Source organism: Tupaia chinensis, unplaced genomic scaffold (genome assembly GCF_000334495.1).
Source record: "Tupaia chinensis unplaced genomic scaffold, TupChi_1.0 Scaffold000231_2, whole genome shotgun sequence".
NCBI lineage: Eukaryota > Metazoa > Chordata > Mammalia > Scandentia > Tupaiidae > Tupaia > Tupaia belangeri.
Window position 1 is genome coordinate 3,297,391 of NW_006159707.1, and position 16,472 is coordinate 3,313,862.

Genomic DNA, 16,472 nt, shown 5'->3' on the forward strand with positions numbered 1-16,472 from the left:
CCCCAGGGGAGAAAACACCGAGCTCTTCGCCGAGTACCTGGCGCTGGGCCAGTACCGGGCGGGGCGGCCGGAGCCCTCGCCTGACCCCGAGCAGCCTGCGGGCCGCGGCGCGCAGGGCCAGGGCGAGGTCACCGAGCAGCTGGCGCACCTGGTGCGGGCCCTCTGGACCCTGGAGTACACCCCGCAGCACAGCCGCGACTTCAAGGTGAGCCGGCGCAGCGCCGCTCCCGAGGAGGGGGCCTGCACCCTGAGTTTCCGGGGCGCTCGCCTGCCCAAGTCTCCTTCCCCTTGTTCCCGTCCTGGCGGACTCTTGCATTGGTTTCTCAAAGAGATCTGGGTCCAGAGTCAGGGGCAAAGTACACTGATTGTAAGGAAGGTTCGTGCCTTCATTCATTCATTCATTCGATAAGTATTTATTGAGAGCTTACTACGCACGTGCCAAGCCCAGTGTTAGACATTGGGAGGGAGATTGAAGTGAACAAGGTTGTCTGCCTTCATGGAACTTGCATTCTTGGGGGATGGGAGTGTTGCTAGCTGCTGGGTTCAAATCCTGGTTCTGCCCCACTTAGCTAACCTGGGGCAAGTTACTCAATACCCAACACCTCTTGATTTTGAAGGTTTTGGCGTTTAGGGTGCGTGCACTCACGGTAGGGGGCGTGGGGGCGAGGTGGGGGGGTTAGAGAGACAGACAGAGAGGGAAAGTGAGAAATCAACCTACAGGGGGTAGAGCCATAGCACAATCCCTTCTCTTTTCACCTCCCATATGTGCCAGCATGATCTTTAAGCCACTGGTCAGGGACTCCCGGGACTGGAACTGTGGTAGATCATGTGGGAGGCCAACGATGCTACCGCTGCGCCATCTGCTGGTCCCCAGTTTTTCATTTTATACCTACCTGATAATGTGGTTGTGAGCAGCGATACAAGTTGATATAGTGGATTGAGCACTATGAAATTACCTGATTTTGACTTACCTATCTGTACTTCTAGGGTAGCCTAACATGTAGAAAGCATCAGTTCTCTAGTACCATGTATGTTTGCCTTTATTATTTTTATTATTAAACACTTTTTTTTGAAGAGGTTTTTGCTATAGGGCGCGTGCGCTCGCCAGAGACAGAGAGATAGAAAGCGAGAAATCACCCCCCAGGGGGGATGGCCACGCTGCAATCCCTTCTCCTCCATTCTCCTCTTGGGATCTTGGGCACGCATGCACATGCGCCCGGCGTGAGTGATTTTTAAGCCACCGGGTCCGGGATGCAAACCAAGGTCGACTACGTGGGAGTCCAGGGACATAGCCATCATGCTAACTGCTGGCCCCATATCTGATAGTGGTTTGAGGAAGGCAAAAAGGAGGTGATGTGATTGATGTGCTGATAGGCTGCTTTAAATGGGGGTAATAGGCCCCGGGGTGGCTTTTGGTCTCTGCTGGTGTAGCTGCAAGTGTAATGAGAGGGCAAGATGGAGTAGGGCCGTTTAGGCTGTGCTAAGGAATTGGGTGCTTTTTCTAAGCAGAGGGGGAGATAATTTGAGGTTGTATAAGGGATACTTTTAGGTTGGACATGAATATGGTATTACATAGAACAAAATCACACAGTGAGAAAGTTAACTCCTTTTTCATTTTCTTACTGTCCTAATGATGCCAGAAGACAGTCTCAGTTTGATGTTCTCTTGTTTCTAACATCTCTTGCTCATCTCTCCCCTCCCTTTTTTAAACAAGGACAACAGGCTTCAAGATTTGAAGCTTTGGCAGGCAGCAGCGACTAGAATTTAATACGATTATGTTTCTTATTGGGTTTGTTTTTTCATTTATCTTCTGCTGTATCATTTACTGGTTTTTCACTGGTGCTGTAAAGTTTCTTTCTAAAATACATGTAAGCAAAAGTAAATAATCTGATTAAAATATAAGAAGGTAATCTAGATGAGGGGTCTATGTTCACTTAAGGTCCTGTTTTCTTGCTCAGGATTAATACTGCCAATGTATATCTCTCCCTTTCTAATAGTTTTTAAATATATATATGTATATATATTAATATTTTGTTGTTCACCCATATTTTTCTCAAAAAGAGGGAATGGTTACACTTAGATCTTGGAAATTTCAGTGGAGATTACTTGACTGGGATAGGGACCGGAAGTTAGAGATCCTTGTGAGAGATCTCAAGAACAAATAGGAGAATGGTAACCAAGTGGTTACTGTCGTGTGTGTGTGTGTGTTCCTGCTTTTAGTTGCTTATGAGTGGCCACCCACTTATAAGTTATTGCATACTTTTCAAGGTCAGAGCCCAGTGTTTAAGTTTGGTTTTCTATTCTTTTCCAAAAGCAGAAAGTCAATTTCTATAACATCTTGGTATGTGAACATTTCTCTCTCTCTCTCTCTCTCTTTTTTTTTTTTGTGATGTATTCACGTTTTATCCTTTAAGCTGAGAACAGAACTGGGTCAATAATTCTAGAAGTGCAGAGACTGATTTACAGACGTGCTTTGGCAAAGTTGAACACATTCTTAGATGCCCTGCTTTTAAAAAAACATGACATTTTCTGAGTCTTACTAGATTCCACTCTGTATTCATTCATTCACCTTCCATTTTTTGATAGTTCACTCAATCAGTTAGGAATGTATTTAGAATGAGAAAGAAAAATCTCTAATGATAATACCTTAAGCAATACAAATGTCGAATAAACTCACACAGTAAGTCTAGAGATAGGTGATTCTAACTGGGAAAGGTGGCTTGATGGGCCCAGCAAGAATCTAGGCCATTTCTTTTTCCACTCCATTGTCCTTGGCTATCGGCTTTTCTCATGTTTGTCACCTCATGGTTGCCTGATGATGGCAGCTGCAGCACCCTGCATTCTACCCAGGAAGGCAGGAAGTCATTAGGGAAATGAAGTTCCTCCAGAAGCCACCCCCAGCAGGCTTCTGCTGCTGTCTCATTGACTATAACCATGTCAGCTACTGGCTAGGTTTTCCTCTTTAGTAGAGATGAGTGAAGGAGAGGTTTACCAATTAGGCAACCCACCAAAGTGTCTTACCTGTGAGGTGCTAGGGTCTTTCATTTAGAGAAGACACTCTGCCTGCCTATGAAAAGTTGCATCCAGTGAGAGCTGGTACCTATGCCAGGACTTCTCATGCTTTAATATACACACAGTTCATTCACTTGAGAGTCTTATTTGAAAGCAAATTCTGATTCCGTAAGTGCTGGGGCCCTGAGAGTCTGCATTTCTAACAAGCTTCCAGATGATGCTGATGCTGTTGGTCATTGGTTTGAATAAGCCACCAGGTCCGGGACGCGAACCACGGTCGACTACGTGGGAGTCCAGCGACATGGCCATTACGCTAACTGCTGGTTCCGAGAAAAGGTGATTTTTGAGCCATGTTCTGAAGGACAAATAAGAATTTGCCAAGTCAAGAAGCAGTGGAATGAAATGAAAGGGCATGTGGCTTTGGGGAAACAGACGTGCAGTGGCTGGTTATGCCATAGAGAGCTGTGGGGGTGCGGGAAGCCTGGGAGATGTGTGTTGCAAATGGATCCTGAGGGCTTTGTGGGCTGTGCTGGTGTGGACTTTATCCTCTGCAAGTTGAGAATCCAGAGCTGGGTTTTAGGCAGGAAAGTGATATGATTAGATTTTTTTCTCCTTTTCTTTCTCCAATTAGGTAAGCCTGGTGGCATTGCAGAGCCTTTTTCTTTTTAAAGGAAAATGTTTTAGTCAGGCACATTTGATGGGCATTATTTTTGAGCAGAAAGAAAATTGAACACCAGGAAGATGGACTTGAGGCATACCCATCACCATGCCCCCTTGCCTGTTTGTGGCAGACATCATTGTTTGATTCGGATACTCTTTACATTCACATAGCACACATTCACCCTAGACTTCTGTTTAGTGTTGGGCTCCAGGCAGCCACCGGTGGTTGATTCCATTTGGTATTAGAGCTAAAACCAATTTGCCACCTTGAGATAGTTTGCCTTGAGGTCTAGACAAGCACTTAACTATGTCTTTTGAGTGTGCTTTCATAGTCTTGAAACTTTCTTTAATTACTAATGCTTTTCTTTTTTTTTTTTTATCCTTTTTTTTTTTGTGGGGGGAGAGGGTTTCCCTATAGGGCATGTGCACTCGCCAGACAGAGAGAGACATAGAGACAGAAAGCGAGAAATCACCCCCCAGGGGGGATGGTCACACCGCAATCCCTTCTTCTCCATTCTCCTCTCGGGATCTTGGGTACGCATGCACACGCGCCCGGCGTGAGTTTTAAGCCACCAGGTCCGAGACGCGAACCGCGGTCGACTACGTGGGAGTCCAGCGACATAGCCATTACGCTAACTGCTAATTCCCACTAATGCTTTTCTTTGTAAGTTTTTCCAGTTAGAATTCTTGGTTTCAGATAAACACATTGATTTGAGCTTTCGCATCCTGCTAAAGGGTGTTTTGGTTTTGGAGAGTCTAGATGGTTGTGAAAGTTGAGTTTTCATTCCCCAGAATGAAATGAGTTGACTGCCCGACCTTGACATGCCTTAAATATTCTGCCACCACCTTTTCTTATTGCACAGATACTTTTCTCCTCTTAGAGCAGTGGTTTCCAACCAGAGTCCTTTTGCCTCCCCCACACCCCAGCCTCCTCCTTTCTCTTGGTACATTTGTAGATATCTAGGGACATGCTTGGTTGTCACAGTTGGGGTGGGGTGTGCTACTAACACCTCGTGGATATATTCCAGGGATGCTGCTAACGGGCATTCAATGTGCAGGACAGCTCTGAGATCGAAATACTTTAGGTTGAAGGAATGTTTTGAGTCTTCTCAGCACAAGTTTTCTTATTTCCCCTGCTTTTAGAAAGATTGCCATGTGAACTTTTTCTATTCTTTGTGCATATGTGTTTGCAGCAGCACTAGGGTAAAACCTGAACTACACAGGGCCAGCAGGTGGCTTAGTGATTAAGGCACTGGACTCCCACATGGCTGACCATGGTTTGAGTCCTGGACTTGGTGTCTTGGAAATCATACTGGGTGCATATGCGGGTGCACCCAAAATCTCAAGTAGAGAATGGAGGAGAAGGGATTGTGGCATGGCCATCTCCCCGGGGGATGATTTATCACTTTGCTTCTCTCCTGTCTCTCTCTGGCAAAAAAAATTGAACTTCACTGGCAGGACATTTGTATCACTTTCTTTGTCAAACAGTAAATAAATAATTTTGAGACCTGAATACTCAGTATGCTGTTATAAGGGAAAATAAGCTTGTTGCTTTAAGTTTAGAAGGACCACGAGTGTTCCAGGTTCTTGTAAGTGCTTTCTGATTTTTAGTACTCAGTGCTCTTTTGCAACAAGTACAAAGATGGATGATCATTTGTCAAGCAAGAGAGAGAAGTTTTATAGCAGCAGTTTTCAAACCATGCTCCCAAAGCACAGTTAGTACAGAGTCATCTCCTGATAAAAGAGCTGTGAGCACAAACTCTTCCAAATTTGCAGTAAAACAAAAAGTAATTGATGAATAAAACTAATTTTCTCTCCCCTATTTTTTTCCCTTCAATGTTGATTACCTGGTGCCACTTACTCATAAGTGAGAGCTCTCATGTGATGAAAGGAATGAATATAGAGAGATGAATAATGGCGAGCAACCTTGCATTCAGGGGTTCACATTTGATTCCCTTCTCACCCTGCTTTTTCAGGGGCTCATGCTGGGGAGCACGGAAGTTATTCTGTAGACCTGTGATGTAAATTTTCCTGGTTGGTATGAAGCTCTTTAGTACCTTGGTATTTTATAATGCTGCTCTCAGTGTTCCTCACTGTAAAATATTGGTATGCAGAAGTACCCTGACTTCAGGGTATCCCTTGAATTCATTTGAAATACAGGAAAAAATATGCAATTAAGTAGGTCACATTTAGATTTGCAGCAGGGCATAAGGTAGAAAGTACATCCCTTTGGTTAGTTCTCCTGTCTGTTAAATGGTGTCCCTTGAGTTTTAATAGAGCTCTGAATTTCTGAAGGAAAAAGGAAATGATAGAATTGTGAAGTTTTAGACTTGGAAGGAGACGTGGTTGTGTTGTGAGTAGCCCCAGCCTGCATGAACAAGGGAGCCACAGCTCAGCTACTGGCTGGAGGTTAAGGGAGCAGAGCCTGAGTTCTGCAGTGCTGATGTGCACACTGAGTCTTTAAGGCCTAGGGTGGCCTTACCTGTACAGCCACTGAAATGACAGGTCCAAACATAGAACACAAACAGGCAGGTGGACATGCTGAAACGTGTAGCATTTTTTTCCCCCTCTGAGACTGGTGCTGAGTCGATGAGAAAATAAGATTATCCACAGCTAACTTCATATATGCCATTGTTCCTCAGGCTTAGGTACTTTTGGAAGTCTTCATTCAAACAAAACCAAACTAAGCAGCTCCATACCGTTTCAATGCCTGTATGAGCAAGTATGGATCTCCACTGACTTTTGAGTTGATATATGTAACTTATCAGGTTTGGTTACGGGGAACTCAAGGATTCTAAGAACTTTTCCAGGAATGAACATTTCTTTCAGTTCGGGAATGAAAATAACCAGGACAATTACAGAATTCCATGTTTCTGACTTAAAACACACTCTCCATGTGAGTATTGCGTGTAATGAGGCTAGTTTAGGTGAGTTGGGAATAGAGGATTGGGTACAAGCATGATAGAGCAAGCTCTTCCCTTAGAGAACTTCCCTGCTTAGAGGCAAGCTATTTTAAACCCCACTGACTAGAAGAGTTTAGTGGGTGCTCAGAGAAAGGTAAGATCTTTGTGTAAGTATTATAGATGACCCATTAATTTGTCCTTTCATTCATTGTCCGCAATTATGCTTCAACACATTTGAATTCATGCCATACCCTGTGCTAGTTGCTGGCTGTGTGGTGGTAAACAAAGTGGTATGGTAATGGCCAAATACTGTTAAAAGGGCGCATGACCTCTTACTTCATGGTACTTTTATGGTCTCAGAGGAGACACATATTAACTAATAAACACTGGTAAATATGAAGTTAAAAATAAGAGCTAAGAAGGAAAAGATGAGGTATATAAGAGAGAATAGTGTGTGACTAGGCAGAGAATAAAATGTAATCAAAAGGCCCTGTGGTTAGAAAGAGCTGGGGTGCATTTAAAAGTCTGAACAGGCTTGTTTGCAACTAGGAGTGCCAAAAGGAGAGTGGCATAGATGAGGCTGGAAAGGGAAACAGGGGCCAGGTGGACAGAAGCCAGCTCATACAGGACCTTGGAGGCCTAGATAAGGGGTTTAGATTTTCTTCTTTTTAAAGAATGATCTATTTAACTTTTATTTATTCATTTATTTATTTTAATTTGACCAGAGAGAGACACAAAGAGAAAGACAGGGAAAGCGAGAAATCTAGCCACCAGGCCCAGGAATCAAACCTCGTGGTCAGCCATGTGGGTGTGTCCAATGCCTTTACCACTGTGCCACTTGTTGGCCCCTCTTTTTTTCTTTTTTCTTTCTTTTTTTTGAGAGATTTTTGCTATAGGATGTGTGCACTTGCCACAGAGACAAAGAGACAGAAAGTGAGAAATCACCCTCCAGGGGGATGGTCATGCCATGGTCTCTTCTTCATTCTTCTCTCAAGATTTTGGGCACACCTGCACACATGCCTGGCATGAGTTTGAAATTGCCGGGTCCAGGACTCAAACTGTGGTTGCCTATATGGGAGTCCAGCGACGTAACCATTACACCATCTGCTGGTTCCTAGATTTTATTCCACCCAAGAGCAGTGAGGAGCTGTGGCAGGTAGTAAACTGAGTTTTCCTACAATCTCAGTAAAATGTGAAATAGTCATTTTGGGTGCTGAATAGTGGATGGAAGCTAGGAGACTGATTGGGAGGCTTTTGTGGTAGACCAGATAAAAGTGTTAGGAGATGATTGGAGATATGTCTGGAGGTAGACTCTTTTTTTTTTTTTTGGAGAGGTTTTTGCTATAGGGCACGTACGCTCGCCAGACAGACAGAGAGAGACATAGAGACAGAAAGCGAGAAATCACCCCCCAGGGGGGATGGTCACACCGCAATCCCTTCTCCTCCATTCTCCTCTTGGGATCTTGGGCACGCATGCACACGCACCCGGTGTGAGTTTTAAGCCACCGGGTCCAGGATGCGAACCGCGGTTGACTACGTGGGAGTCCAGCAACATAGCCATTAAGCTAACTGCTGGTTCCTGGAGGTAGACTCTTGACAGAACGTTTTAGGGGAAGGCACTGAGGCACAGGGAGCGACAAGAGTAACTCCTAGCTGTTTTTCCTGAGCACTTGGATGATTGCTGGTATTTATTTGAGGAGAAGCATTTGGGGTGTGTGTCAAGCAGGTTCCGACGTGTTAAATAGTACTCAGGAGATTCTGATAGACAGCTAGATGAGGGAGTCTGGAGTTCAGAAGATTGATACCAGCTGGAGATAAACATTTGGAAGTCATCAGCCTAAAGATGGTGTTTAAAAGCCATGGGATATAGGGAACGAGCAGTTAGCGTAGTGGCTATGTCGCTGGACTCCCACGTAGTCGACCGCGGTTCGTGTCCCGGACCCGGTGGCTTAAAACTCACGCCGGGCGCATGTGCATGCGTGCCCAAGATCCCGAGAGGAGAATGGAGGAGAAGGGATTGCGGCGTGACCATCCCCCCTGGGGGGTGATTTCTCGCTTTCTGTCTCTATGTCTCTCTCTGTCTGTCTGGCGAGCGCACGCGCCCTACAGTGAAAATCTCTCCAAAAAAAAAAAAAAAAGCCATGGGATATAGACTTAAAATGGGATTGGAAGAAAAATGAGGCATAGGTAGTTAAAAGGAAGAGAGGTGACATTCCAGGTGGCTGGGAAGATCTGAGCAAAGACATAGAGATGGCATGGTCTAGGGACAGAGAGCCTTGATTTGAAGTCCACAGTCTCAATCTTGGCACAGTTGCCATTTTGGGTGGGATCATCCTTTGTTGTTGGTGGAGGGGGCTGACCTGGCAATGTGGAATGTTTAGCTGAACCCCTGGCCTTAACCGACTCGATGCAATAGTACTCCCCTCACTCTAGTCCAGTCATAACAATCGAAAATGTCTCTAGATGTTGCCAGATGTCTCCTGCTGGGCAAAATTGCCCCTGCTTGAGAACCACAGATTTGGCAAGAAGGCAAAATAAATGTAGATGGCTGGAGGAAGGGAAGGGGGTGAATTAATAGGTGGCTTTGGAAGTTTGTCACAACAGTGTTCAGGCAGCAATCAGTGGTGATTCAGTTGAAGTGACTTGAGTTGTGCAGAGACCGATTTGATGAAAACGATGTTTTAGAAAAATGGGTCTCGTGAGCAAAAAATGAGTCAGGTGGAGAAGAAAGTAAGTACCAGGAGAGGACAATCACAGGTTTGAAGTGAGGGAGAGGAGGAGGAATACCTAGGTGAATGCAAGAGACATTTTTGAGGACATCATGACATTATTTAGGTGATACCAGGACATGTTATTTTTGAGATCCCATAGTAATTCATGGGGAAAACATTTGGTAGTTTAGGATAGAGTTTGGCTTGTTTTTTGTTTTCTTTTTATTCCCCTTAAGTTCATTTCTTCCGTAAGTGAGAAAGACAGAGAGATAGAGAGCTATAGCACTTCGAGCAGAGTCCTGATGCCATGATCCACCCCCAGTTTCAGCCAGCCCTAGGGTACTCAGGGACGTCCCTGGCTGCAAACCTGGAACTTTCCTCCATGGATCAGCCAGGCAGAGCATTACTTTTTACTGCCTTGCCATTGTCTGGCTGCAATTGGCTAGAGATTTTTGTTATAAAATCCCAATTCTGAGTTTTTTTAAAAAAAGTCTTTGCAACTAGCAACATAAATGATGACTATATCAATTATTTTGATTTGACCTAGTTTGGTTCTTTACACATTTAAGAGTCAGAGTTTAATATCAGGGCAGTGTGATAATAACATGCTCTTTACTGAGCACATTGCCCTAAAATGCCATCAACTTGCACTTTTGTGCTCTTGTACACATATTCTTCATAGTTGCTGTCATCCTGGTTAGACCATTTGGGATTATGATTTTTTCCCCTGCAATTTATAAAACATTTTTCTATGTTTCTAAATTGTATCAATAATACTGTTTACTATTTAATGGTTTGTATAGTATTATCACATCGCTAAGTGATAATTTAGTTATTCAATCCTCTTTTATCAGGCATTTTCCTCCCTATTTTTTTTAATCATAATAACCGTGAATCTCGTATATAACTTTTTTTTTTTTTAAGTTTACTTATTTCTTCCGAGAGAGAGCAAGACAGAGACAGACAGGCAACAGATGACAGATAGCACCCAATAGGGTCTTGACGCTGCATTCAGCCAGCCCCAGGTCATGGGCAAGTGTGTGTGTGGTTGCTCAGGGAAGTCTACGGACTTTAGCTGGGAACTTCCTTTGTGGGATCACCTCGCTATGTGTTGCATTTTCCTGTTGTGCTATTATCTGATTCCATTGTGTGTAGCTTTTCGCTTTGTCATATTTCTATAGGATCAATTTCCAGACATGTCCTCAGAGCATCAAAAGCTTATGGACATCTTTTTTGATGTCTTTATTTAGTCATAATACTTTTCAAAAACAAGAAATTACAATATAGTGTTGCTAGTTTGATTGTTAATGTCACCCAGATCAGTGAATGATGCATGTTGGATGTTCAGTAACTATTTGTAGAATGAGTTTTGTAAGTTAAATTTGTTATATCCATTTTTCTTGTTCTTTTATCTACTAGTAATTAAAAATTTTATTGTAAAATATACATAAGGTGAAGTTTATTTTAACAATTTTTAAATGTGTGATACAGTGGCATTAAGTACATTCGCAGAGTTGTACAGCTGTCACCATACTTTCTAGTAACTTTTATTCTAATTTATGAATTTGCCTATTGTACCTCATAAAAATGGGACTATATAATACAGTATGCAAAATCCTTTTGTGTATGGCTTATTTCACTTAGCATTATGTTTTTAAGGTTCACCCCTGTTGTAGCATGTATCAGAATTTCATTCCTTTTTATGGCTGTGATACTCCATTGTATGTATGTGCCACATTTTGTTTATCCATTCATCCACTGATGGACATTTGGTTTATTTGCACTTTTTGACTATTGTGAATAATGATACTATGAACATTAGTGTACAGTTATCTCTTTGAGTCCTTGTTTTTAATTCTTTTGGGTCATATGGTAATTATATATTTAACTTTTTAAAAAAGTTTATTTCTTCTATAAGTGAGAGATAGCACCCCATCAAGGTCTTTTTTTTTTAATTGATTAATTTACAGTTATTCGATGTACATCAATACGGTATACAAAACGAGATTTTCCATCCAGAATACGTTGTATATCGGTTCAATCAAGGATATTCCCATACATGTTATCAACAAATAATATTCTATTTCTTATTTCTTATGTATTTTGCTCTTTTTTAATCCTTGATTCCCAACCTCTCACCCTCTGCCAATTTGCCTCCTCTCACACTATCTCTGGTATGTCCAGTTGTTTTCCATGCCTTTTTTTTTCACATTTTATTGACTCACTAAAGATCTTAATTAATTTAAAAACTTTCAATAGCAACCACAACTGATAATATACGTATTTATGAACGCTTGTCTGACTTTAGGAGTAAACCTCAGTGAGTAAAATGAACATACTATAAAGTGGCACCTTGCTGGGACTTTATAGCTTATTGCAGTCATTAAATAAGTATTAATAGGTATTTTTTAATGCATTTTTTTTATTTAAAGAAAAAGTATTAGTTGTAATAGATCAAAATCAAAAAATGTTAAATTTGCTTAAAACTTAAAGCCAGGAAAAAGGTTAGGATTCACTTCCGATAGTAGTTAGATAAACCTATCAACAGTTCAAGAGAAGACAAAAATCCTTAAATATGGAAATCAAAGCATCGAAGAAAATTAGTAATGTTTTAGTCTAAAGTCAAAAAACTCTATTTCACTAGTTCAGACTCATGTAATTAATCACTTTGCTGTTGAGTTTGCAGTGTTACTGTGGTCTGATCTTTCCATTTAAACTCTGGAAGTTAACATTTATCTCTGGATCTGTCCCTACCATTATGCTGGCTATTCTCTTGGTGGTTTTTTTGCAGTCTTATTTTTGTGTGTCCAACTTTAGTTTTCCTGGTATAGCGCTCCCTTCAGCATTTCTTGGAGAACTGGTCTGGTGTTGGTGAATTCTTTTAGGTTTTGTTTATATGAGAATATTTTTGTCTTTTTTTCCCATATGAAGGATTATCTTCTTAGTTGAAATTGTTTTTCACTTAACACTTTGAATATATTTTCCCATTCTTTCCTTGCACGCATTGTTTCCAGTGAGAGGTCCGACATTAACCTTATGGGATATCCTTTGAAAGTACCTTGATGTTTCTCTCTTGCCAGATTTAGTATCTTGTTGCTGTCTGTGGTTTTGGTCAATCTGGCTATGATGTGCCTGGGGGAAGATCTTCTTGGGTTGATTCTATGTGGGGTCCTTTGTATTCTTGGGTCTGGATATTTGAGTGCCTCTTTAGGTTTGGAAAGTTTTCTTCCAGGATTTCATGGAATAGCTTAGCAATGTCCTTATTAGTTTCTTCACCTTCTGGGATACTGATGATCCGGACACTTGGGTGTTTAATGGTATCTAGTATTACTCATATGTTATTCTCTTTTTTTTTTGGTTATTTTCTCAGACTTGGTGACTTTTTCTAGTACAAAGGTTCTATCTTCTACATCTGAGATTCAGTCTTCTATATGATCTAATCTGCCTTTGATATTTTCAAGGGAAGTTTTGATTTCCTTTATTGTAGCCTTCATCTCTAACAATTTTGTTTGATTCTTTTTTATGATGTGTACTTCCTCTTTCAGATTGTTCAAGAACTTCCTCATCTCCTGGAACTTGGTGTTTCTTGATGTCTCATCTTCTGGAGATCGTTGTCTCTATTCTCTTGTATCTCTGTTAGCTTTGTCACTATGAATATTTAAAATTCTTTATCTGATATTTCTATGAGTTCCCTTGTATTCTCTGTGGAGGAAGAGGAGTTATTCTTTTTCTTTAGAGGAGAGAGAGATATTTTCTTGGTTTTTTATACTTTTTTTTTGAGTATAGAGTGCGTGTGCTCGCCAGAAAGACAGAGAGACAGAAAGCAAGAAATCACCCACCAGGGGATATGGCCATGCCACAATCCCTTCTCCGTTTTCCTCTCAGGATCTTGGGCACACACGCACACGCACTCGGTGTGTTTAAGCCACCTGGTCCGGGACTCGAACCATGGTCAGCTATATGGGAATCTAGTGATGTAGCCATTATGCCATCTGCTGGTCCTGATTTCTCGTAGTTCTTGTGCCTTTGTGGTGGTTTCTGGTTATCTGATGGGTTATACACTTTCTCCTAGTTTTTGGAGTTAAATCTGAGCATTCAGAGGAATGTAGGAGGAGGTGACCTGCAATTTCTAAACAGTACCAATTTTCTCCCCTTTGCACAGCTGATTCAGTGAAAATTGAGGATTAATCTGACCCTAAAGTATTCAGATATTTGTCTACTGAGCACCTAGACCTGTCTAGAAAATCCGTGTGTGGAGGCTGAACAGAAAAGTGAGAAAGGTAAAAAGAAAAGGAAAGGAATAAAAGAAACCAAAGAAGAGAAAAAACAAGGTTTTTTAAAAAAAAAAAAAAAAAAAAGAAAAAGAGCATGGTGTGCTTGAGCCGTTCAGAACTCAAATATAGATAGCTGCTGATTGGCTTGTCTTTTCGGGGCAGGGGGAAAGGTAGAAGTTAGCAGGACAAAAGAGCGAGAAAGAGCTAAGAAGTTTAAAAAATAAAATAAAATAAAATAAAATTAGAGAGAAATGGAGAGAGACAGAATAAGTATGGTGCTCTAACCTGGCTCCTGGGCTAGATCTGGAGGGCACGAGGGTGAAGTCTGAGCAGAGGGTCTTCGATGGTCCTATTCCCTGAATAGGACCGCTCAGAACTCAATATAGATGACTGCTGATTGGCTTGTCCTGGCTCCTGGCTAGATCTGGGGGGGCAGGAGGTTACCGTCTCCCTAACAAGGTCTTGATGCTGCGATCTACTCCCAGCGTCAGCCAGTCCTGGATCATGAGAACACATAGTCAGTGTATGCAGGCAAGTCTTCAGAAGCAAACCTCGAACTTTCCCATGTGGATCAGCCTTGTAGAGTGTCCTGTTTTACCACTCTGCCACTGAATGGCCTCCGATGTTTATCTTCTTGAGGAACTGTCATACTGTCTTCCAGTAACTGCACCATTATATATACTATCACCAGTGCATGAAGGTCCCAGTTTCTTTGCATCCTCAGCAATACTTACTATTTCCAGCATTTCTGACAATAGCTAGCTTAATGGCTGTGAAGTGGTATCTCACTTTAGTTTTGATTTATATTTTCCTCATGACGATGATGTTGGGCATCTTTCAAAGTGCTTATTGGTCATCTGTGTATTTTCTTTGGGGAAATGACTGTTTAAGCCCTGTGCCCATTTTTGAATTGAGTTTTGCCATTTGTTAGGTTGAGTAGTAAGACTTCTTTATATATTTTGAATGTTCATCTCTTACCAGATATATGATTTGCAAGTATTTTCTTTCATTCTGTGGGTTGTCATTTTACTCTCTTTATAGTAGTTTTATTTTTTTTAAGTACAGAATGACATCTAATTTATCCATTTTTTTTTCTTTTCTTGCCTGTGCTTTTGGTGTCATATCTAAGAAACCATTTTTCAAATCCATCATCATCAAGTTTTTCCTCTACGTTTTTTTCCTAAGGTTTATAGTATTAGCTCTTATGTTTAAGTTTTTGATCCATTTGGAATTAATTTTTTAGATAATGTAAGGTAAGAGTCCAGTTTCATTTTTTTAACCCATGAATGATAACTATAATAGTCCTTTTTACAGTATGTGTGTAAGGTAATTGACCTTGTTATGCCTTGAATATATTTTATGCAGATATTTCCCTCAGTCTCTTGCTTCTTAATTTTAGTTTGGTACTTCTGTGTATTATAGAAGGTTTTACGTTCTATTTTTTGAACCTATCCTTTTCTCTTACTGCTTTTATATGTATAGCTGAAGAAGTTATTCTTGCATATATGATACCTTTTCTTTTTTTGCATATTTTTTTTCCTAGTATGTTCTACAGTACTTATCTCTTTAGTACTTTGGATTTTGCTTTGGTACTTGTGTAAAGTGGGGACTCATCTTAAGGTTTGCTGTTTCCCATCTTGTTTTGGAGAGTGAGTGGTTAAGATCTTGGACTAGAGAGCCAGACTGCCTGCATTCAGATCTTGCTGCACCACATACTAGCCTTGGGACCTTGGACACTTAACACTTTGAGCTTAATTTCCTCAGCTGTAAAATAGAGATAAGAGTATATCTACCCCATAAAGCTGTTTTGAAAACAAGTGAGAGAACAGCTTGGCAGAGGGCCTGGCACACCATCAGTGCTCAGTGAGTGTTAACTGATGTTACCATTGTTACCCCAGCCTTAGTACACCCTACTTGTTGACAAATGCTTTCTCTATTTAGAGTTTTATGGCTTATTTCTGAATTTTGTCTTCTGTACCATGAATTCTTTTATTAGTACAACATTCTTTTACTATTCTTTGAAAGTTCTCCAAAGTTTAGAATCACTTTGTGAAGGTTCAAAAAACAAAACAATTCTCTGTGAATTTTAATGTTAAATTCCTATATTCATTTGGAATTACTGAGTGCCTGCCTGTCACTGACAAAAATCAATAACTTTTGTATTTTACACACAAGAAAAAAAAAATCAGTAACTTTCAACAAAATGCAAGCTAATAGTAATGTTACAATTAGAAACCCTGAATCGACTGGTAGCTCAGGAAGAAACTGAGCTATTAAAAAACTGCTTGTTTCCCCAAAGGATAACAGAGTTGGTTGGATTTATTCATACATTCTCCCAAGGATTCGATAATCCCCATGTTGTATGAACTGTTTAAAAGCATACAGAAACTCACTCTAAGCAGCAAGAAAGAAGATTCTGTTTCCTAAACTCATTGTTTTCTATCTCCTGCACTCCCTGGCGAGTAGTGATTATGTCTTGTTCAGCATTGAATTTCTGTGCCTGGTTTGTACGAGGTGCACAATGTGTTGGTTAATTTGAACTGAGAAGGTCACGACCAACGACAGCTTTGCAGACCAGCCTGTTATAACCAAGAGGTGCTACTGATGGGCCACCTTAGTTGTGTACTTGGGTCTGCTCTCACTTGAGGACTGTGATTACTCTTGGGCTTTAAACTTGAGAGAGAAAGGGAGAAATTAGAAAAGACCTCAATATACAGGATTTTGTGAGTAAGTTGAATGAAGATAGAATGAGCCCCTTCACATAACAATATTTTCTTGTCATTGGGCAGATTTAAGCAGAGTCTAGGGTGTTAGGGTAGGATAGTCACATGCACCCTAATGGATTGGGCTGAATTCAGTTTCTTTTTTTTCCTTGTTTTTTTTTTTTTTTTTTTTTTTTCCCTTTTCTCCTG

At 41.1% G+C, this 16,472-nt stretch overlaps 1 protein-coding gene across 1 annotated transcript in view; it reads left to right on the plus strand.

The window, feature by feature from the left end:
• USP31 (ubiquitin specific peptidase 31) overlaps positions 1-16,472 on the plus strand; it is an 86,227-nt gene that overhangs the window by 764 nt on the left and 68,991 nt on the right. The window contains exon 2 of the mRNA XM_006148317.2: positions 7-205. Coding sequence (XP_006148379.1) covers positions 7-205 — 199 coding nt within the window. The remainder of the gene's footprint in view (positions 1-6; positions 206-16,472) is intronic.